This window comes from Saccoglossus kowalevskii, chromosome 16 (assembly GCF_978046115.1).
Source record: "Saccoglossus kowalevskii chromosome 16, keSacKowa6.1, whole genome shotgun sequence".
NCBI lineage: Eukaryota > Metazoa > Hemichordata > Enteropneusta > Harrimaniidae > Saccoglossus > Saccoglossus kowalevskii.
This window is the reverse complement of record NC_140656.1, coordinates 9,852,958-9,879,179: the sequence shown is the minus strand read 5'-3', so window position 1 is coordinate 9,879,179 and position 26,222 is coordinate 9,852,958. Positions and strand designations below refer to the sequence as shown.

Below are 26,222 nucleotides of genomic sequence, written 5' to 3'. Positions count from 1 at the left end.
TTTTTTATTTGTATGCTTCTAACAATATCATCTGGTATACAAGTGGAAATATAAGAGATGTAGATTCCTACAAGGCTGTGAAAACTTTCGCTGTCAAAAGATTTGTTCGGGTAACTTTTATCATTCCACCAACAAAATTGATCCAAAATCGGCATTCCTGGGTGAAATGTAACTTGCATATGGCACCTCTTTATCGTGAAAACTTTTTTTTTTAAATAGAAATTGTCATCTAAAGCCTTCAGAGTTGGTTTCAAATACATTGTGAAAGTATTCTAAGTTCTTTGGTTCATGTGGTGTCTGTACTTTGTCACTGTTTTGCAGGAATCTGTGTTTAATAATTTGTAGTTTTTTGTGTTCAATTATTAAAGCCCAGAACAAATATGTATCCAAAGTTTCAAAGAAGAGCATGTAACGCTCATGAGCTGTTGAAGTCTAAGAATATTTGTATACTGCTCTCTATAGTTAATTTTACAATCTATTGATTACTTTGTTTTTCTAATAGTTTTGAGGACTTTCCTTTTAGTCTCTGCCACAACAAATTCATTCACCAGAATATTTGTATACTGCCCTCTATGATTAATTTTACAATCTATTGATTACTTTGTTTTTCCAATAGTTTTGATGACTTTCCTTTTGGTCTCCGCCACAACAAATTCATTCACCAGAATATTTGTATACTGCCCTCCATAGTTAATTTTACAATCTATTGATTACTTTGTTTTTCCAATAGTTTTGATGACTTTCCTTTTGGTCTCCGCCACAACAAATTCATTCACCAGAATATTTGTATACTGCCCTCCATAGTTAATTTTACAATCTATTGATTACTTTGTTTTTCCAATAGTTTTGATGACTTTCCTTTTGGTCTCCGCCACAACAAATTCATTCACCAGAATATTTGTATACTGCTCTCTATAGTTAATTTTACAATCTATTGAGTACTTTGTTTTTCTAATAGTTTTGAGGACTTTCCTTTTAGTCTCTGCCACAACAAATTCATTCACCAGAATATTTGTATACTGTCCTCTATGATTAATTTTACAATCTATTGATTACTTTGTTTTTCCAATAGTTTTGATGACTTTCCTTTTGGTCTCCGCCACAACAAATTCATTCACCAGAATATTTGTATACTGCCCTCCATAGTTAATTTTACAATCTATTGATTACTTTGTTTTTCCAATAGTTTTGATGACTTTCCTTTTGGTCTCCGCCACAACAAATTCATTCACCAGAATATTTGTATACTGCCCTCCATAGTTAATTTTACAATCTATTGGTTACTTTGTTTTTCCAATAGTTTTGATGACTTTCCTTTTATAACATCATTTATATAATGCTCACAAACTTGTAAAGTTAAGATCTCATTGTATTTAGATACTGTCCTCTGTAGTTTGTTTCAAGAGGAGAGTCGGATGTTTGGCAAACTTTCTCTGCAAAATGCGACCATACTTTTTAGTCCTCGTTCGGACGCAGTCCGAAAACGGGGACTTATGTTTTGACCTTCGTGTGTGCGTCTGTGCGTGCATCCGGACCTGTATCTTAGAAATGCCTGGACCAATCACAATCAAACTTCACACATACCAGTGTTCTCCCCAGGCCTTTCAAGCACTGCAGGCTCGCGTCGCTTAGACAAACAGCCGCGTCGCTTTTGTTTCGTCCGCGATCCTTGAAATCCTGCCCGCGATGCTTATTCACGTTGTATTGTTTACAAGTGTCAGCCTCGTCTAGCACATCTTTAAAACAATAACATGTATTGATCGAAAGGTAATCCCGCCTTTGTACATAGTTAGCCTTACAAAAACAGTGATAAAAACGGAAGTCTACAAGAAATTACCAAGTCTATCAAGGGTGCGGAGCTGGCAAACCCAAAATACTAGGGTAGTAATAATTTGCCCATTGCGTCGGGATGGTTTATCCCGAGTTGCTGCACTGCGATTAATTGCGTTTTTACTACTTCATCTCCAGTGACACTAATTACCAAGAATTAAAAAAACAAGTGAAATTAAGTCGCATCGGAAAAAAAAACTGTAAATAAATCGAAGTAAAAATTATTCAACTGCAGACGAGACGGACGAGGAAAAAACGAACCCTGACCTCTAGAAATACCTCATTCATAGTGCGTCATTACCGAGGAACGCCACCCTAAGGCGATGTAACGCATGTAGTGACATCACAACCGATGCATGCTGGGTTACAACGGAGATTTTGATTGAGGTAACAAAGATGGCGGCGCAGAGTGCATGTTTTTCCGCGATGTTTAAAAACAACATTTCGTTGGCGATTTTGATGTAATTTCTAAGTTAATCATCAATGAATCGTTTTAATTAAGCAAACATTCTAAGTTTGTGTATTTTTAAACAAAAAAGTCAGGGACCGATGATCGCAACAGCAGCGGTGAATACCCGTTCAACGCAATGCCGTCAGCTGAAAATGTTATGGTGATCGTAGCGTTACACAAATAATAGATAGATCAATGAAAAATCGCTGACTTTAGTTTTGAAATGCCGTTATAGAAAAAAAATGTCATTATTGATTTATTAATTTCTTCATACAGATTTTACAAATTTAACAAACAAATCCCTCCCCCCATTTCCATTTCCATTTCTTTCCTGTTCTATTTCAAACTGTATTTGACTTGATGCACACATAAAACACAATGAATGTAAATGATAAAAAATATATGAGATATGTATCTCTTCTTTATTTCAGTTATAATGTTTGTTGGGGAAACTAATTATTATGCAAACAAAATTATGCAAATAAGATGTATTGTTATGTAAATTAGCCGCGATGCTTGGCTTAGAGTCTGGAGAGAACACTGCATACATCATACATGATAGTATACATATGCACGTCAATTTGTTTCACGATCTGATTCAAGATTGCCGAATGGCGGCCACTTTTGTGCTAAAAATCAAGCATTTCTCGGCTGTTTACAGATGGATTTTGTTCAAACTTGGTATATACATTAGACATTATGGGATCTTGCTGCAAATAATTTTGTTTTTTAGATAAGATTCAAAATGGCCGACTGGCAGCTATTTTGTTTTAATGAATGTGGTTCTCGTGCCATATCTTTGACTTGCTTTCACTGATTATGTTCAAATTTTAAATATTCATTATACATCATGTCATAGATAGACAGATATATTGGTTTGACGATCCTATTCAAAATGGCCAAATGGTGGCATTTATCAAAATGGCCAAATATCAAGCATTTATGGATGGATTTCGTTCAAACTTGGTACATATGTTAGACATTACAGGTTCCTGATGCACATAATTTATTTTTCAGATCGGATTCAAAATGGCTGTCTGGTGGCCATATATTCAAAATGGCTGATTCTGAATGCTGTTCCAAAGCAATATCTCTCAATATGGACAAGTACTTTTTTGACAATCAGATACAAATGTCAATCATTTTAATGTTAAAAAATCATATTCCTGACATGGTTATATTCCAGCTATATTACTATAAACAAAACTATATATCTTAAATTTTATAACTAACGGGGACTGTGCCATGCATGGCTTGTTTATATTTTTATTAACAATTGCATAAAAAAGAACATATGTCAAAAGTTAATCAAATATGGTGATCTGGTTTAACACAATCACTTGCTGAAAGCCCCCATGGATAGCCAAAATCATTGGGAAAAAGCAGTATCAGTAGGTGTTAATTGTAGGCAAATACAATAATTCAATATTCCAATTGTAAATTATAATAAAACTAGAATTCTACCTTGAATTAACGTAACAAAGCAAAGAGGGATGGTAGTAAAATACTAGTAAATAAGGTTTACATATAGATTCAATTATCTGAAATGTCAATTACGGTATTATTCAAAAAACATTTTAGTAGTGTTTATCGCCCCGATATCAAACTTTAACACAGTTTTGTACATTGATAACAGAAAAGCATGTCAGCATTTCACTTTTACAGCACATTTCACTGTTCGTTGACTTGTTATATTTTTCCGATTACATTGTACACATTATCTACTGGTGATAATTTGAGTGCAAATTTTTCTTTAATTTTCGGATTAATTATTTATGTGCCAAATTGTCATACTTTGCCATTGAATGAAAGTTAGGAAAAAATAGAGAAAACAAATATTTTTTGTTTTTGTTTTGTGAATAGGGCATTCAAAGTTAATCTTTTATTTTTAGAATTCTGTAGAATGAGCTGAACTTTTATTAATTGACCGTAACCGCAACATTTTTATCTGTAGCTGGAAACGCTAAAATGGGAACACTGGATGACATTGTACGACAGTAACTCGAAAGGACTAAGTTTAAATCGTTTACAACACCACGTATTTAACTACAAAGGACCCACAATAATGTTGGTGACCTGTACTGATGACAACTTCTTTGCGGTTGCTGTGGACCAGGAATGGCAGTGAGTAAACTAACTTTGTGTCAGAGTGTAAACTCAAGATAACATGATATGACACGCTACTGGTTCACAAAGATTTAGTTGTGCTATTTCTTTACCGTGTCATTGTACAATGTATTGTGCTTTTAGAAAACATATCACTATAATTATGAATTAAAGAAATTCACATTTTATAAAAAATCACTATAAAAACCAATAAAATTTGGGGCTGATTTTTTGTTTGTGCCTCAAGGTACCTATGCAGTCACGTACAATTTCAGTTTATTCTTTATGATTGACCTCCCTGGTAGTCAACAAGCTGCTTGATTTTTGGATTCCATTTTGAGTCAGGATCCCTACACAATCAGTTCCGTAAGAAGGCATACTGCAGGGAATTTTTGTTTGTGATCTTTCTGTTCGGGCATGTGTGTATGTGTGTTGACCATGTGTCAGTGCGATTTCCCAACCTTCTAGGGCTAATTTTTCTTAACGGCAAGTCACAATGGTACATATATATACTGCTACATGTACATTGTATACTAACATACTTGCATTTTTAAGTATTCCACTTTGGGTGAGTGGCTGGAATTTAGATTAAAAGTGTAATCATTAGTTTCTCAGATATACCTGTTTTGATTTCAGTAAAACTTGATATTAGTATCTCGCATGCTGATTTGTTTCGTGATTTGATTGAAAATGATTCTCTTGTGGACATTATATTTTTTCTGTGTCTGTGTGTCCTAATTTGTTGTCTGTCTCTGACTTTTTATAAATGTGAGATGAGAAATTGTAATATTTATAGCTATTTGAATTCAAACTATCTTACCCTCATGCAAGGAATTCATGTTGGAAAATTTGGTATTTGTGTTAAATATGTCATTGCACTGTGACGTCATCGTTTACGGGTGTGATTGACCGGTTCTTGCCAATCAATCAGTCACTGCGCACATATACACAAACAAAATCGCAGTGCATCGTATATCAAAATAATTTTGTGATTGCAGCACAATTAACTAAAAAATATACGAAGTAGTCAAATATACACTTCCAAGTTGAGCATGTTAGATAAATAAATATTTTATATACATGTATACTCCCAGTAAAAAAAAAGTTCATTTAAAATTACTGTGGGTTCTTGAGAAAGTAATGGCACCTCTATATCATGTATAATGTAATAAGGCAACAATATCCAACATCACATAGTGCTATACTGATAATAATGTTTGCGTTTATCAATGAACTTGAAATTCCTGTTCTTGTATCTGTCTGGTGTTTATCTTCATCAAGAATTCCTGAATTGGTTTATGTTAATTTGAATATTTCTTTTTCTACTGCGTACGTTGTCTGACCATGTACCCTGACTGAAAATAAACACTTTGGAACCTATGGAGGGAACAAAACAAAGTGTTAACAAATTTTGATCTAGACTGTAAATATTCCTCATGTCTAATTTGTTAGTACATGTATACTAAATCAGGCATTTCAGCAAATGCTGGACGCCTGAGGACTGTTACGTCACTCGGTTTTAATAATAGGCGGAGCATGGCTTGGTTCACTTCCTGAGGTCAACACAATAAAGGTCATAGATCCATGTGCCTTTTTTGCTGTTCTTTTGGGCTCTGAATCAGCAGATATTTTCAGAGTTTTAAACTGGAGAATTATTAGAAAACGTCAAAGCGTATTTATCATAACTGCAGTATCGCATATTTTGCCGGTCATCGTCAAAGTGAATAAATTACAATCAGGAAGGTTAAAACATGAACTTCTGTCATCCTGTCACTGTGATTGGCTGGTTGTTTTGTGATGTTGCATGACCTGTCAATCATTCTCTGTTCAGTACCAGTGGAAAACCATATAATGTCGCGTGAGGGTGTTTACAAGCGTTTACAGTTCTCCTGTCTTCGCTAAAATGCCTGCAGCATTTCTTGCAAACTCCTTTGGCCTCAGGCCTAACATATTAGGCTCGAGGACTGTCTACAGTCTAACTTTGATCCAGAAACAGGGATGTGTGTCTGAGTTGGTGTGTTTTGTGGTCTATTACCGTAGGTATTAAATTCACAGATTTGAACTCAATCTCAATTTATTGGTCCTTTTGATGTATAAAAGGATAGTTCATTTCCAGTGTCTATTAAATCCACATCTATCGGGGGTACATCGGGGGTACTACCGGTACTACCGAGGTATTTATAGTCATATAAGTGTATCTGGCCACTGTGGATCACTATTGTACCATACAGGTGTTTATGTTCCACATATTAATGGCACTTTATAATATTATTAAATTATACCAAGTACTGAATTAGAACACTATTCCACACCAGTTACTCTACACCACAGTCATATATGATGGCACGGCAGCAAAATCATTATTGAGATACTTAACTTGTTGTTGTGGCTCTCATTATTGTTAACTTACATGTACATATCTCTTGTTCTAACAAGGACATCCAGTAGTTATCATGTTGTTTAGCAGATATGGCTGGATACTTAATGATATCTTCCTTTGACAATACTCCGGGAACTTCAGCCATTTTGAAATGATCAACGACTAACTGCATAGAGAGATTTCAATCAAATTAAAAAAAATACCTTGACGAGCAATGAATGTTGGGAATGCCACATATATGTATGTTGATTATTACCTTACCAATGAATGGTTGGAATGCCACATATATGTATGCTGATTATTACCTTACCAATGAATGGTGGGAATGCCACATACATGTATGTTGATTATTACCTTACCAATGAATGGTTGGAATGCCACATATATGTATGCTGATTATTACCTTACCAATGAATGGTGGGAATGCCACATACATGTATGTTGATTATTACCTTACCAATGAATGGTTGGAATGCCACATATATGTATGTTGATTATTACCTTACCAATGAATGGTTGGAATGCCACATATATGTATGCTGATCATTACCTTACCAATGAATGGTGGGAATGCCACATACATGTATGTTGATTATTACCTTACCAATGTATGGTGGGAATGCCACATATATGTATGTTGATTATTACCTTACCAATGAATGGTGGTAATGTCACATATATATGTATGTTGATTATTACCTTACCAATGAATGGTGGGAATGTCACATATATATATATGCTGATTATTACCTTACCAATGAATGGTGGGAATGCCACATATATGTATGTTGATTATTACCTTACCAATGAATGGTGGTAATGTCACATATATATATGCTGATTGTTACCTTACCAATGAATGGTGGTAATGTCACATATATGCATGTTGATTATTACCTTACCAATGAATGGTGGTAATGTCACATATATATATGCTGATTGTTACCTTACCAATGAATGGTGGTAATGTCACATATATATGCTGATTATTACCTTACCAATGAATGGTGGTAATGTCACATATATGTATGTTGATTATTACCTTACCAATGAATGGTGGTAATGTCACATATATATATATGCTGATTATTACCTTACCAATGTATGGTGGTAATGCCACATATATGTATGTTGATTATTACCTTACCAATGAATGGTGGGAATGCCACATACATGTATATGTATGTTGATTGTTATCTTACCAATGAATGGTGGGAATGCCACATATATGTATGTTGATTATTACCTTACCAATGAATGGTGGTAATGCCACATATGTGTATGTTGATTATTACCTTACCAATGAATGGTGGTAATGTCACATATATATATGCTGATTGTTACCTTACCAATGAATGGTGGTAATGTCACATATATGCATGTTGATTATTACCTTACCAATGAATGGTGGTAATGTCACATATATATATGCTGATTATTACCTTACCAATGAATGGTGGTAATGTCACATATATATGCTGATTATTACCTTACCAATGAATGGTGGTAATGTCACATATATATATATGCTGATTATTACCTTACCAATGTATGGTGGTAATGCCACATATATGTATGTTGATTATTACCTTACCAATGAATGGTGGGAATGCCACATACATGTATATGTATGTTGATTGTTATCTTACCAATGAATGGTGGGAATGCCACATATATGTATGTTGATTATTACCTTACCAATGAATGGTGGTAATGCCACATATGTGTATGTTGATTATTACCTTACCAATGAATAGTGGTAATGTCACATATATATATGCTGATTGTTACCTTACCAATGAATGGTGGTAATGTCACATATATGCATGTTGATTATTACCTTACCAATGAATGGTGGTAATGTCACATATATATATGCTGATTATTACCTTACCAATGAATGGTGGTAATGTCACATATATATGCTGATTATTACCTTACCAATGAATGGTGGTAATGTCACATATATGTATGTTGATTATTACCTTACCAATGAATGGTGGTAATGTCACATATATATATATGCTGATTATTACCTTACCAATGTATGGTGGTAATGCCACATATATGTATGTTGATTATTACCTTACCAATGAATGGTGGGAATGCCACATACATGTATATGTATGTTGATTGTTATCTTACCAATGAATGGTGGGAATGCCACATATATGTATGTTGATTATTACCTTACCAATGAATGGTGGTAATGCCACATATGTGTATGTTGATTATTACCTTACCAATGAATGGTGGTAATGTCACATATATATATGCTGATTGTTACCTTACCAATGAATGGTGGTAATGTCACATATATGCATGTTGATTATTACCTTACCAATGAATGGTGGTAATGTCACATATATATATGCTGATTATTACCTTACCAATGAATGGTGGTAATGTCACATATATATGCTGATTATTACCTTACCAATGAATGGTGGTAATGTCACATATATGTATGTTGATTATTACCTTACCAATGAATGGTGGTAATGTCACATATATATATATGCTGATTATTACCTTACCAATGTATGGTGGTAATGCCACATATATGTATGTTGATTATTACCTTACCAATGAATGGTGGGAATGCCACATACATGTATATGTATGTTGATTGTTATCTTACCAATGAATGGTGGGAATGCCACATATATGTATGTTGATTATTACCTTACCAATGAATGGTGGTAATGCCACATATGTGTATGTTGATTATTACCTTACCAATGAATGGTGGGAATGCCACATATGTGTATGTTGATTATTACCTTACCAATGAATGGTGGGATTGTCACATATATGTATGTTGATTATTACCTTACCAATGAATGGTGGGAATGTCACATATATGTATGTTGATTATTACCTTACCAATGAATGGTGGGAATGCCACATATATGTATGTTGATTATTACCTTACCAATGAATGGTTGGAATGCCACATATATGCATGTTGATTATTACCTTACCAATGAATGGTGGTAATGTCACATATATGAATGTTGATCATTACCTTACCAATGAATGGTGGGAATGCCACATATATGTATGTTGATTATTACCTTACCAATGAATGGTTGGAATGCCACATATATATATGTTGATTATTACCTTACCAATGAATGGTGGGAATGCCACATACATGTATATGTATGTTGATTGTTATCTTACCAATGATTGGTGTAATGCCACATATATGTATGTTGATTATTACCTTACCAATGAATGGTGGTAATATCACATATATGCATGTTGATTGTTACCTTACCAATGAATGGTGGGAATGCCACATATATGAATGTTGATCATTACCTTACCAATGAATGGTGGGAATGCCACATATATGTATGTTGATTATTACCTTACCAATGAATGGTGGGAATGCCACATACATGTATATGTATGTTGATTATTACCTTACCAATGAATGGTGGTAATGCCACATATATGCATGCTGATTGTTACCTTACCAATGAATGGTGGTAATGCCACATATATGTGTGTTGATCATTACCTTACCAATGAATGGTGGGAATGCCACATATATGTATGTTGATTATTACCTTACCAATGAATGGTGGTAATGTCACATATATGCATGTTGATTGTTACCTTACCAATGCATGGTGGTAATGTCACATATATGTATGTTGATTATTACCTTACCAATGAATGGTGGGAATGCCACATATATGTATGTTGATTATTACCTTACCAATGAATGGTGGGAATGCCACATACATGTATATTGATTATTACCTTACCAATGAATGGTGGTAATGCCACATATATGTATGTTGATTATTACCTTACCAATGAATGGTGGGAATGTCACATATATGTATGTTGATTATTACCTTGCCAATGATTGGTGGGAATGCCACATATATGTACTTCATGTTCCGTTGCTCCATCTCGGTTTTCAAATTTTTAGCTATAATTTGTGCAGTATGGATAGTTTCCTGAGTGCTTCTGATATTTATCTCCTCACAGTAAGAAACATTCTTGCCATCCTCAATACATATATGATACCTTAAATGTAATTAAATATGAATTCATTAGAGAAGTAATCCCTAGTTCATGAAAAAAAGTTATTAGTCCCCGTTCGGACGAAGTCCGAAAACAGGGACTTAAAATTCGGTCTACGTCTGTGTGCCCGTGCGTCCGTCCGGAGTCATATCTCAGAATCCCTTGGACCGATTCCGTTCATTCTTTGCATGTGCCTAGTACTTTATCTGGGACATATGCACATGCAGTGGTTTAGCGATTCGATTCAAAATGGCCGACTGGCAGCCATCTTGTTTTTTGAAAATGTTGTATTTTGAACATGCTTTGTCAGTTTTCATTCAAATTTAGTACATCGATCATACATGTTAGGATACATGTCCCGACCGTCCGTGAGTTCCTGAGTCTGTCAGTCCGTCCGTCTGTTTGCGCGTCAGTCTGTCAATAGTAATATTTCAGAATCCTGTGGACCGATTCTGTTCATTCTTTGCATGTGCCTAGTACCTTATGTGGGACATATGCACATGCAGTGGTTTAGCGATTTGATTCAAAATGGCCGACTGGCAGCCATCTTGTTTTTTGAAAATGTTGTATTTTGGACATGCTTTGTCAGTTTTCATTAAAACTTGGTACATAGATTATACATGTTAGGATACATGTCCATGACGATTTATTTCTCAATTGGATCAAAGATGGCCGACTGGCAGCCATCTTGTTCTTAATGAAAGTGACTCCCTAGTAAATGACAAATTAATGACTTGTAACACGACTTGCCTGTACTAATTAAATGAACTTTTCTGCAAACATTTCTCTGAGAAACTGAGACCCAAAACAGGCCAATAACTACCACAACTGCATTGTACTGTGAATTTAGCAAGTTTCGGGTATTTTTGCTGCAGCCCTATCGCGAGTTTGTGTTCTCACAGCATACATGTGTTGCGTAACGTCTTTTGTATAAAAGGATATCGGGTCAATGACCTGTACAAATGGCATATCATACGAGAGCAAGGTACTGTTTGGAACGAAGAAAGAGTACTTTCCTAGTAAATACTGAATGAAAATTGTCTGCTATCAATGGTTAGCCAACTGTAAAAACAATAGCAACAAGTCAAGGGTAGTATTACTAAATGTAATCACAGTAACATAATGTGGTATGTAATTACAGTAACAGAATGTGGTATGTAATCACCGTAACATAATGTGGTATGTAATTACAGTAACATAATGTGGTATGTAATTACAGTAACATAGTGTGGTATGTAATCACAGTAACAGCATGTAGTTTGTAATCACAGTAACAGAATGTGGTATGTAATCACCGTAACAGAATGTGGTATGTAATCACAGTAACAGAATGTGGTATGTAATCACCGTAACAGAATGTGGTATGTAATCACAGTAACAGAATGTGGTATGTAATCACAGTATCAGAATGTGGTATATAATCACAGTAACAGCATGTGGTGTGTAATTACAGTAACAACATGTAGTTTGTAATCACAGTAACAGCATGTGGTATGTAATTACAGTAACAGCATGTGGTTTGTAATAACAGTAACACCTTGTGGTATGTAATCACAGTAACAACATGTGGTATGTAATCACTGTAACAGCATGTTTTATGTAATCACAGTAACAGTATGTGATTTGTAACCACAGTAACAGAATGTTTTATGTAATCACAGTAACATAATGTGGTATGTAATTACAGTAACAGCATGTGGTATGTAATTACAGTAACAGCATGTGGTTTGTAATCACAGTAACAGCATGTGCTATGTAATCACAGTAACAGAATGTGGTATGTAATTACAGTAACAGCATGTGGTTTGTAATCACAGTAACACCATGTGGTATGTAATCACAATAACAACATGTGGTATGTAATCACTGTAACAGCATGTGGTATGTAATCACTGTAACAGCATGTTTTATGTAATCACAGTAACAGAATGTGGTATGTAATCACAGTAACATAATGTGGTATGTAATTACAGTAACAACATGTGGTTTACAATCACAGTAACAGCATGTGGTATGTAATTACAGTAACAGCATGTAGTATGTAATCACAGTATCAACATGTGGTATGTAATCACTGTAACAGCATGTTTTATGTAATCACAGTAACAGCATGTGGTATGTAATTACAGTAACAGCATGTAGTATGTAATCACAGTAACAGCATGTAGTATGTAATCACAGTAACAACATGTGGTATGTAATCACTGTAACAGCATGTTTTATGTAATCACAGTAACAGTTTGTGATTTGTAACCACAGTAACAGAATGTGGTATGTAATCACAGTAATGGCATGGAATTGATATTACCCACGTACATTTCTTGTATCTTTCCACGCCAATGCAGTGCTATATATGGTTGTCCATGGCATAACTTCCTCATCACGTCATCTGCAACCTTTTCTATATCTGCTGGGCTAACTAAATGTTCGTTAACTAAAAACCGAAGAGCAGGCTTTAATTTTGTTGGTAAATGTACCATAAAAAATCCAATGCATTTTAAATCAGATGAACTTTCTAAAGTATGATTCACAGAAAAATTGTCGGGAATATTGATACCATACATTTCTGAATACTGTTGCTGTGCGTTTACGAAACGCCAATGAGGCGACAAGTTTGGCACAACAGCCTCTACTGTACTATTACAGTCTTTCTTGAACTCCTCCACTGTCGCAAAATTTGCTATTCTTTCTAACCTCGCCATGTTGAATGTCTCATTAATAAATCGTGGTCTGTGAATGCTATGTTCTGTCCAGTGAGAAATAAACCCTTTGTCTACAAATGTTCTATTCAGTTTTATCGCTAAAGCCAAATGCTTTTTGAACACTTTGTATTGTGCGTTTGGACCCATTCCTCTGTACGAGTCTAATATTGAAAGTAAATAGCGACGCCCTGATCCATTCTTCTTCTTCACTTCTGCAATCTGTGGTGAAAACAAAATCCCAGATTTGGTGAATCCCATGAGTTGATATAATCCTTGTGTTAAGCTACTTATGTGGTGGAGGGTTCACATCTGTGTTGCATTTTATTCAAAATCCTTATAGGGATATGAAAGCAATAAATATCTAGCATCGAAAACTACAAGATTTGTCATTTCGTAAAATGCTATATTAGGACATGTTCCAAAATGTATTTCAGCACCCATTTGAATGTTATAATTTCTCCTAAAAACGCAAAGAATGCTAAAACGAAAATAGGATTCTGTCACTGAACGCAAATATTCACCCGGCTCAAAATTTTTGTTGTTGTTATTGTAGCCTATTTTCTCTGATTAAATAATAATAACTACACGCAGGAAAAAAATGTATAATAATAAGGTTATCATGAGAATACAGCAAAGTATGCACTAAGGCAGTATGGATTGCATCAACCTCCACTACACGTTGGTTGATACAATCATCGTACTGCCTTTGTGCATACTTTGCGGTATTCTCGAGATAAACCTTGTGGTATGTTACTTTTGCCTGTATTTGATGAGATGTATGTTTGATTTTGGAAATAAATTTCAATGATTTTCTTTCAATTGTTTGTCAAGCTGAGTGAACAATATATTTGCTAAGACAGTTATTTTGAATAACTGGAATTGCTCCAAGCAATCATATGTAGCATGTTTTCATCTATTTTGGTGGCCTTTTGCAAAGGGGCTTTGTGTAAAGGGGCTTTTATATTGTACTCATTTCCTTTTAAATTGTTATCCTGTTTTGCCGAACCCACACTGTCTGCCCCGTCTCACAGGCAAGTAAATTTGTTGCGTTATTTGTTATATATTGTTCAATTTAAGGCCTATATATAAGCACCGGTATATAGACAGTAACAATAAAACAAACACATACATACCTGAATGATTTGGTTTAAAACCTGCCCCTTTAGTGTTCTTGATCTAGTACCTGTGTGAACACTGTTTGTTGATTTGGATGTCTAAAAGAGAGATAATTTGATATTTTAGTTTTTCTGTTATCATGACACATTATTTATTATTCATCATCTTGGGAAATCCTTGTTTATGTTGTTTACATTATGTCTGTTTAAGTATTTATCTGGGTAAGAGCCCAACCTGGGCAAACGCCCACCCCACACTTTTGATACAATAAAGAAATTGTGGTCATGTCCTGCAATATGCCCAGGGGATTTTTTTTCTACACTTGTTATAAAAAAAATAGCAAAAACCTATTTTTTTTTTTTTTTTCGTTGTAATTAAGAATTGACGTTCTTGCAGTCTGTTGCGATTCCGATAAAAATTCTTGCAAAATAATTGAACGCAAAATAGCTGTGATAGATAATTTCGCGTTCTGCATTCAGGACAGCGCGTTTGCATAATTTACATTAAATTTTATTTTTCTAGATTTTTTATCTGAATCCATATTAGTCAGCAAGTCTACAAAAATGTATATTAAAGTAGTTCTTTTTTTGAAGTATGTTGTGGCCCTGAAAAGGATTTGATTTGTGTTTCCTTAGAAACGATTCATGCAAATCTTACAGTATATGGAGAGCCACAAAGCAAGTGTCACACTCGTTCGGCTTTAACATCATAGACAATGAAACCAATGTTGCAATATTGTAGCAACCCGTACCAGGGAGAGTGGTTGAAATCGCGTTGTTTTGGCTTTATAAAATATTTGGTAGCAGCTTGTGAATCCATAACTGGGGCCAGCAATTTTGCAATGTCACGCCGAAGACTGACAACAACTCTTTCATCACAGCTATTGCATTTCTGTCATGAAAATTATTCTTCTGTCGTTGGAGAAATAAAAAATCATCCTATTTCAAGCCCACCGCGATATCCTTATAGTTACACAACAACACATTAAGAAAATAATAAAACAAAAATATATTAATCTATGGAGCCAAAAAATAGTGACATTTAAAACAAAATCCAATTTTGAAGAATACTTAACTATTCTGAATCCAAAACAAAGAATTCCAGTAGCCAAAAGTTATTATTATTTACCCGGTATTATTATTATGTGTATCACAATGGTGTAATTAAATATTCATCTTGACAAATTATGAACTTTTTGATGATTTTAATTAAATTTAATTTAGTAGTAATCATTTTAAACCCTTTCTATAATGCAGTTTCATATTTACTGGGTTTCATCATAAAGGTTTTCAAAACTTTTTAATCCAAACATGTGAGTGGTGTAAAATTCCCGGTTGGGAATTCCAAATACTACAATACTTAGAACATAGAAAGATTGGTGCCATAGTTTCATCACAAAAGCGTTGATACAGCTCACTACTTATCTCAAAAAACATGCCAACATATTCCACAGCTGTTGTGGATAATCCCTGGATTATTTATTTATTTCTAAATGTTTAATTAGCATACAACATTTATTTCGGTATACACAGTACGTTTTAAATAATTTGGTTCTAAATGAATGTGGTTCTAGTGCCATATCTCTGACTTGCTGTGACTGATTATGTTCAAATTTTAAATATTCATTATACATCATGTCATCCTATTAAAAATGGCTGAATGGTGACCATTTTTGTGCTAAAAAATAATCTAATATCAAGCATTTCTGGCATTTATAAATGGATTTTGTTCAAACTTGGTACATACATTAGACATTACAGGTTCCTGATGCACGTTATTTTATTTTTTAGATCAGATTCAGAATGGCTGACTAGTGGCCATTTTGTTTTAATAAATGGGCTTCTAGAGCCATATCTCTGACATGCTTTGACTGACTATCTTCAAATTTTATATATTCATTATACATGTATTCAAAATGGCTGATTTTGTTTTAATTTGACGATCAGATACAAATGTCAATCATTTAAATATTAAACAATCATCATAATAATATTCCTGACATGTTTATATTCCAGCTCTTTTACTAAAAACAAAACTATAAATCTTAAACAGATAACTAACAGGGACTGTGCCATGCATGGCTTGTTTTTTCACCTTTCCTACATTTTTTGTAGTTAATGTGTCTTGTTAGTTGTATTCAAGCAACTCGTTTTAAAAAGTAGTGTGCTGAATTTCTGTTTTAGTCGCATTGCCCCTACTCAAGCCACAACACATTGGTAAATAATCCATAAAATAGTTTGTCTGGACACATTCAAGTCATTGTCAAATTAAAGCTATGAAAATTTGGTGTTAATCCGACGACAATAAGTATACTTTATTTTTTGTTAGAGACCTTGTATTTTGAAAAACATAAACTCCTAGAAAACGTCGATGAAGTCACAGCAAAGATTTTCAAGCTTGTTTATCTGCATAACCAATTTGTTTTCACATTAAGGTCTGTTTTAACATGTGTATGGGAATCCTAAAAAATAAAGGAATGGGATAGCTACATGTATAATTTGATAAAGTTGGCAATTCTTTTTTTTAAGTGGCTATGTGACCTTGTGTCTTTCACACTCATTGTGTGTTAGATACTAGTAGCCACTGATGGCGAAAGAGTGCAAGACCCGCAAATGCAGATGGGCAGCAGTTAATTCAGTTAAGGCCACAAAACAATCAGGTGTACAATAGACGCTCTCAAAATTCAAAATGGCTGACTGGTGCTCATTTTGTTTTAATTAATGCTGTTCCAGAGCAAAATCTCTCAATACGGACAAGTACTCGTTTGATGATCAGATACAAGATGACTGAATGTCAACCATTTTTGGTATTAAAAAATCATCATAATCAAGCATCAGCTACTGGATCCATAGCTCTGACATGTTATGTTCCAATTATATTACTATAAAACAAAACTATCTTAAATTTAGTAACTAACGGGGACTATGCCATATGGGCTTGTTGCCATGGATTTTGGTACAGGCTTTTTTTATTTGTATGTGTCCCAGCATGCAATGTGTCTGAATGTGTGTAGGACCATAGAAATGTAGGTACTAGTAAAAAAATCTAAGATGGACAGAATTCGGTATTATAAATTGGTTGCAATTTTAGAAGCCAATAAATTACCCCAGTATGAAAATTTGCCAAATATCGGTAATTACATGGTCAGATTTCAAGAGGTAGTATTTGTTGCAAGAATTCAGAACAACTGTGAATCTTTGCGAATTTATGCTAGTCAGTACAAAATTGAAATATTATAATTTTAAGTCAAACAGAAATTGAAACGAAAAGTCAAAAAATTGGCAATATTGAAACCTGCAAAGCTGTTCGCCAGACACCATATACCCAGAGTTCAATGTTACCCAGAGTTCAATGTTACCCAGAGTTCAATGTTATCCCTACCATATTCTTAGTTAAAATATTTGTTGTCTTAATCTAGATCCAGAAAAATTATCATGTTCATTGTCAGTAAATAATATCAGGATTGTAAATATTAGCTTGACCTGATATGTCGCAGACTCTACGGGTAAAATTTATTCTGTTCACGTTCTCACAAGCTGATAAGCTGATTGAATTAATAAAAGTTTTTTCCATTCATAGGCTTGGCTTAGATTAACAAGGGATAAATTTCAAATTAGAATACTCAATGAAAAGCACTCAGTATGTAAAGTGTCTGTCTATTAAAATATAACAGATGTGAGCAGTAAACTGTTTTTGATTGGCCATTTTTCGCCTTGATGTATCTCTAATAGAATAGATAATTTTGCTGAATTTAAATTAAATTATACGGATAAATAAATTGTCCCTGTGTATATAGTTATAAGTTTGTTGGTCATTAATTGGTTCATACATTGTTACTGCAAACATACATGATAGGATTATTTACCGTATTTGTTTCCATCTTATAACTTGGCTGTAACTGCAATGGTATCCTATAGTACCAGATATATAATAACAATAAAGGTAGAAAGACCAGGCTGTGGCTTATCCGGACACTCATCTTTTCTGCTGTTGTACATGTACATGTTATAATCTCTTGGTTTCTCATATATATAAGTACCTATGGCGGCAGATGGTGTATAAACGATGATATTCATTGCTTACAATACCATGTGTTGCCTGTTGCATTTGTGGTGTCAATATTATGACTACTTTCATTTAACCTTACACCTACTAAGTAACGACAGACCTACCATGTCACAACCCTCCCTATTTTTAGTCCCTGTTTGGACGCAGTCCGGAAACGGGGACTAAAGAATTGACTTCTGTGCATGCAAGTGTGCATTCGGAACTGTATCTTAGACATGCCTAGACTGATTACATTCAAACATCAATTTGTTTCACAATCTGATTCAAGATGGCCGAATGACGATCATTTTTTGTGCTGAAACATCATCCAAGTCGAGCATTTCTGGCATTTCGGGATCTCAACTGTTTACAGAAGGAGTTTGTTAAAACTTGGTACATACCGGTACATTGGACATTATGAGACCTTGATGCACATCATTTTGTTTTTAATGCGACCATTTTGTTTTAATGAATGTGATTCTGACATGCCTTGACTGATTATGTTAAAATGTTTATATATTCATTACAGTTCATTTTCGCTGAAAAATCATCTTTTTCAACTGGAAATCTACATTTCTCAGCTGTCTTAAATAGTTCTTCTAGCTGCCCTTGTTTGCACCCAAACACACTCACTTCGATATCTTTAAAAAACTGTTTCAAATATGCCACTGACTTCTTCTGGGTTGCATGTCTACCGTTTTTTTGACTTTTTATATTTCTGTCCTATCCTCGCCCATTGTTAGGTAGGTTACATGGATTATATTCAAATTTTATATATTCATTACATATCATGTCATAGTTGTACAGATGTATCGGTTTGACTATTCAATTAAAAATGAGTGACCGTTGTTACAGAGCAATATCTCTCAATATGGACAAGTACATGTTGACGATCAGATACAAGATGACTGTTATTGTAATGTTAAAAATTCATAATCAAGCATCAGCTTCTCTGACATGTTACTATAAACAAAATTATATACCTTAAATTTGATAACTAACAGGAACCGTTCCATGCATAGAATGTTATAATTTATATTTTTAATATTCAATCAAATTTAAGTCAAATTTACATAGCTTAGGTTCAGTAAAGGGGGAAGGTATGTCACAATTTATATTAATATTAATTATCAAAATTAAATGTTTTCCCCAGATTTGTATGATTAGTGTAAACAACAACCACTACTGGTCATTTTCATCTTGAAATTTACCTAGTACAAGTATGTGCGTATACATGTATACTGTACAAGATAATAATTTACTGGGACCCCTTGGCAACATGTCAAGACCTTTCTCATTGATGATTTTATGTGTCATTCCCCATAATAATGTGACCAATTTCAATGAAATGACGACTACGGTACTCGGTTCTGAGTTTTTTCATTGTTTTTCATGTGACATCAGCCTAGTATAGGGTCACTTTGCCCAAGTGTCTAAATCAATGTTTTTCATGTGACATCAGCCTAGTATAGGGTCACTTTGCCCAAGTGTCTAAATCAATGTTTCAGTAAAATGTGATCGTCTTTATGTGGTTATATTCAAACAAGAATGTTCAAAATCACAGCTATTGCCAATTAAACTCTTTGTTTCCAAAAATAACACTATGTACCTGACTTAACCAGACCTTATCTTGCCTTGTGCCACCTAACCTAGGACATGCTTTCTAGGCACCTGTTCTGTCACATGCTAAAAGGCTGTGAATGTGACAAGTTAGCATAAACAATATTGCACTTTACAATGAATAATGCTAGTCTTTCATTTCTTGCAGAGAAAGCACTCATCACTGGGGAGGGGGCAGTTGTGCATCGATTCAGCTTACTCCAATGTTCAGGTGTATTGAAGGCAAGTTAAATGATAGACATGTCCTCATACAAATAATTCTTGCCAAACTGACAGCAGTATGCGTTATTTTCAATATTTTTACTTGAGAATGGGAATGCCGATTTTTTTCTGAATCTGTTAAATGAATGGTTGTATGACAGTTTATCACTTATTTTGTGTTGATGGGTGCAACCAATTCAACTCCTTTATGCTTCTAACAACTACATTACAAGTGTTGATTAACCTATCTACTTGCAGAGGGCTCAGATATGATGTTTTTAAATGAGAAATCTCGAACTATGCCAAAAGGAATTATTGTTGGTCGAAATGGTAGAAACCCATCGTTTAGTATTGATAGTGGTCTTAGTGTTGTCACACACAGTGGTGGATTGCAAAGTAATCTTGAAGCAATAGAGGTGAGAAATTATAATTTACCGTACTTGACCGCGTTAGCGCCCAGGGGCCTCAACTCAGAAAATCCCGATTTTTTAGGGGTGGGCGCTTACCCGAGCACCCCCCTCGAAAAAGAGTGCAAATGAAAAATTTGATTCATCAAGTGACAGATTACGTCTTTGAGGGAAAATCAAATTACGAAATTAGTTGAGTCGTCATTGATTTTCACAATGAAGAAACAGAAAGATCACAAAAAATATGCACATTTTATTACAATATTAATTTCGTACCACAAGAATTTATGAAATTAAAAACATTTGAGTCTGTTGGAACACAGTCAAAGTCAAAATTGTCATATTATCTCCACTGACGAAGGTGTTGGATCGTACGCAAGCTCTCGATGAAAATCGCTTTCCACCATGATGCATTTGCAGATTTTACCTGCAGCAGCGTCCTTTGACCTAATGGGTCAAGTTGGTTATTAACCAATCAGAATGCTGTGTTGTACTGACGCAATTCTTCCGAAATTCCCGAAGACTTTCCGGTAACGCAATGCGGAAGTGAATTATCGACGTCGAAGTACGATCTGTTGGAATTGATTTCAGCAAATAAACGACATGGTTTTTCCAAAAAACTAGTAACTAGCCATTTTTGAGAGGTGAACTGAATATGGCATGAAATATTTCCCGCATTTACTTGTATTAACACGTCATTGTCGAAGCGTACTTTACGCACGGTTACCGTGTTCTACGCATTCACAACATGTTCACAGCGGTCGATATCCACGCTGTATCATATAAAAACGATTACCAAGATTCGTTACGCAAGACCAAGTTTTAAATTAGTTGCATTTTGAAGGGTTGGGCGCTTTGCCGAATGTGACCCCAAATATAAAAATTGCGCAAAAGTGGGGGGTGGGCGCTTGCCCGGGCATGGGCGCTAACGCGGTCGAGTACGGTATACATGTACATACATTTACACAGGTTGAATGAGTTAAGGGTTGGTGTAGATCCAGAAAAAGTTTGTTGTTAGACAATGTCTTTATTGTACTATATCTATTGATTTTGTATTTGTTATTACCGAAAACGATTGTAGTTGATACATTTTTTTCTTGCTGAATTAAAAAGTAGACCGCCTAAAATTTCATTACAATGTCACCCACTGTCATTTTTCTCCCAAAAAAATCACATTAACAAACCTAATACGTCAAATACTTTTTGTTCTATTTTATTGGTAACGAAAGTATATTCTAAATGAAGTTTCAAATAAAAACGAACACAACTGCATTGAGTAGCAGCAAATGATGATGGTTGCGCAATCCGGTCATGCTGCATTTCCCAATTGTTGATTATCACCTAGTAATGATTATAATAACATACAAAAAATAAATTTGTTGAATTTCATCGTAAGCAAATGATTCCGGTCACCCTGTGCGATTTCTTGGTCCCATTTTATTATTTTTTAAAACCCAAACTGCCATTTAACGGCCCAGGGCGAATTGACGGCAGAACTCGGTAGTAGCATTCATGCACAGCTCATTAGCATAAGCTAAGAAATCAAATATCTTAGCCCATGCTAAGAAAACTTGCTTGAAAACAGACTAAGAAATTAATTCAGAAAGTTTATTCTTAACAAGTTCTTTAGTAGGGCGTTTCTTAGCCTGTGCTAACCACTGTTTACTTCTGTCTATGATCGTAATTGAGTCTATCTGCAAACAAACAAGATTAGCTTGAAGCCTGTACTGATTGCTAAGTATGGTATTGATTCACTTGATTAGATAATTGGTTGTGGTGGTAAAGCTGCAATGATTTCACAAGCAAAACAGAAAGAATGGGAGCTTAAAGAAGCACATAGGATGCGAAAGGTAAGTACGCATGTATATGGTCAATACATTTACTGACATATCACTGCTTCCAATCTGACAAATCACTGATTCCAATCTGACAAATCACTGATTCCAATCTGATAAATCACTGATTCCAATCTGACAAATCACTGATTCCAATCTGATAAATCACTGATTCCAATCTGACAAATCACTGATTCCAATCTGACAAATCACTGATTCCAATCTGACAAATCACTGATTCCAATCTGACAAATCACTGATTCCAATCTGACATATCACTGATTCCAATCTGACATATCACTGATTCCAATCTGACATATCACTGCTTCCACCCTGACATATCACTGCTTCCACCCTGACATATCACTGCTTCCACCCTGACATATCACTGCTTCCACCCTGACATGTCACTGCTTCCACCCTGACATGTCACTGCTTCCACCCTGACATGTCACTGCTTCCACCCTGACATATATCTGCTTCCACCCGGACATATCACTGCTTCCTCCCTGACATATCACTGCTTCCTCCCTGACATATATCTGTTTCCAATGTGACATATCTCTGCTTCCAATCTGACAAATCACTGATTCCAATCTGACAAATCACTGATTCCAATCTGACATATCACTGATTCCAATCTGACATATCACTGATTCCAATCTGACATATCACTGATTTCAATCTGATGTTATCACTGCTTCCAATCTGACATATCACTGATTCCAATCTGACGTATCACTGATTCCAATCTGACGTATCACTGATTCCAATTTGACGTATCACTGCTTCAAATCTGACATCCCATGGGCAATTTAAGACTTGTGTAATTTTAATAGTTGTTTTATTTCAGGTACCTCTACCTGGTAAATGGGAGGAGAATCCAGACAAATATTTATTGGAAATGGGTGGTGTCAAATGCAATCATGCTGAACTAATTGGAGGAGATTAATTCCCCACACACAAATATAGTGTTGCTATGTGGAACAATCAAATGATAATAACATGTAATGTCTACAACATCTTTTTTTATTTGAGTGACTAAGAACTATGCTTTCATTATCTCCTCAGATTACTTAAAAGTATTTTATTTGTTGTCTTGTCAGATTTTATTATATTATGTGACAGATTTCTAGAAAATGTAATTTTATATTTATTTTTACAAAGATCAATAATTTTTTATCAAAATGGTTCTTTGTGAATTGTACTTGAATGTAAACATTACTACTATACAACTGCGGTTAAGTATCTATTTACCATTTTGAGTTTTAGGAACTAGTGTGTATTATTATTATCCCTCATAAGTTATTGAGATTTAATCTTTATTCATGATTTTTAGTATTACTTATATCCTCCATCTTTCCACTTTTTATTTGTCGCCATATTGTACCAATAACATAGCGGAACATAATTATCATGATGTGTGTGACCTTTTCAGGTTGTTGAACAAAACACAGACAAGGGTGTATTAATAAAGGATTATTTAATTATTTACATTACCTGAGTAATATATGAGCAAGCAGTTGCTCTAAAAAAACATTTACTTTATTTTTTAATTTGCAATCATTTTCAGATAAAGAGTACAACATTGTTGTTGTTGTTGTTTTTGTTTTTGTTTTCAGGGGTGGGGGATGGGCGGGGTGATGATTGAGTGGGTAAAAAAGTTTCTGTGCAATATGAGGTATATGAATGATATTTCAATATATGTATGATTTGTAATGGATTATGTTCCCAGGTTGTCAGTTAATTTTAAAAATATCAGTTGTATGGGTTTTTTTTACCTCAGATTGATTGATTCTGTCTGTAATAATGTAGTTAATTATTTTGGCTTATTAATCCATATTTTTAGTATATCTTGGGATTAAGCCATGTTTTATGTAATTTATGTGATATACTGTCAGAGAAGTATTTCTAAAGGTTTCAATAAAGATATTATGTAATATTAGATATAAAGTGACCTTAAAAGCTGACTATACTGGACATTTATGGAAGCTGTTTACATTTGATTTGTGTTGTCCATTATAAAGCCTACATAAGAAACCTTAAATGGTAATGAATGTCATTGAGTTGGATGTGGAATTTGATATATTGTCAGTGCATTTACATAGGAACCCATCTGATTTATTCTGTGTACCATTCATTATCTCCCATCTATTTAATGAATGTATGGTGTCCAAACTCCAGGTCTGTTGACAAAAAGTTTTTTTGAAATGCATTTGATGTATTAGACCTAATGAATATTCATACATTTGATGTATTAGACCTAATGAATATTCATACATTTGATGTATTAGACCTAATAAATATTCATACATTTGATGTATTAGACCTAATGAATAATCATACATTTGATGTATTAGACCTAATGAATAATCATACATTTGATGTATTAGACCTAATGAATAATCATACATTTGATGTATTAGACCTAATGAATATTCATACATTTGATGTATTAGACCTAATGAATAATCATACATTTGATGTATTAGACCCAATGAATATTCATACATTTGATGTATTAGACCTAATAAATATTCATACATTTGATGTATTAGACCTAATGAATAATCATACATTTGATGTATTAGACCTAATGAATAATCATACATTTGATGTATTAGACCTAATGAATATTCATACATTTGATGTATTAGACCTAATAAATATTCATACGTTTGATGTATTAGACCTAATGAATAATCATACATTTGATGTATTAGACCTAATGAATAATCATACATTTGATGTATTAGACTTAATGAATATTCATACATTTGATGTATTAGACCTAATAAATATTCATACATTTGATGTAATAGACCTAATAAATATTCATACATTTGATGTAATCGACCTAATGAATAATCATACATTTGATGTAATCGACCTAATGAATAATCATACATTTGATGTATTCAACCTAATGAATAATCATACATTTGATGTATTAGACCTAATGAATATTCATACATTTGATGTAATAGACCTAATAAATATTCATACATTTGATGTATTAGACCTAATGAATAATCATACATTTGATGTAATAGACCTAATAAATATTCATACTGCACATTACAATTATTTGACGATATACAAGCAACAAGCTAAAGGACCAATTACTCCAAACATACTTTGATGTATTATTATAGACATTTATTAATTCTCCAGTGATGCACTTGTTTGTGTTGAATGTTTTTGTTTTTTCACTAGTAATGCATTTGTGCATGACACTGTCGCAAGAAATGCCAAACTGGGAAATGGCATTTTGCCAATACTGTTTGAAAACTAGTTATTAATCAAAGCAGAATCGTTTAATTGTGGTTAAATTAGTCTCTGATTATTAATCACACTTGAAACATATTCACAACATATTTTCTCAACTACACATTAAAAAAAGATAATCTGTTCTGGGCTTTCTGTTGCCATAGATTCTTTACATAATGCAAACAAAAAAATGTAATATGGATTCAAGAACGA

At 34.1% G+C, this 26,222-nt stretch overlaps 2 protein-coding genes across 2 annotated transcripts in view; one reads left to right on the top strand and one right to left on the bottom strand.

Annotated features, from left to right (window-relative positions):
- The window catches only part of LOC102808561 (uncharacterized), a 30,381-nt gene extending 5,689 nt beyond the window's left edge, over positions 1 to 24,692 (top strand). Inside the window, exons 6-10 of the mRNA XM_006815676.3 lie at positions 4,236 to 4,405; positions 20,445 to 20,518; positions 20,756 to 20,913; positions 22,668 to 22,754; positions 23,593 to 24,692. Coding sequence (XP_006815739.2) covers positions 4,236 to 4,405; positions 20,445 to 20,518; positions 20,756 to 20,913; positions 22,668 to 22,754; positions 23,593 to 23,691 — 588 coding nt within the window. The 3' untranslated portion in view covers positions 23,692 to 24,692. The remainder of the gene's footprint in view (positions 1 to 4,235; positions 4,406 to 20,444; positions 20,519 to 20,755; positions 20,914 to 22,667; positions 22,755 to 23,592) is intronic.
- LOC144350621 (uncharacterized) lies at positions 5,443 to 13,771 on the bottom strand. The gene is made up of 4 exons (XM_078008697.2): positions 13,128 to 13,771; positions 10,640 to 10,814; positions 6,798 to 6,933; positions 5,443 to 5,764 (listed from the first exon to the last, which is right to left on the bottom strand). Exons 1-4 carry the CDS (start codon positions 13,769 to 13,771, stop codon positions 5,664 to 5,666), a joined length of 1,056 nt encoding a protein of 351 aa, XP_077864823.2. The 3' UTR covers positions 5,443 to 5,663.
- Positions 24,693 to 26,222: the final 1,530 nt, after the last annotated feature.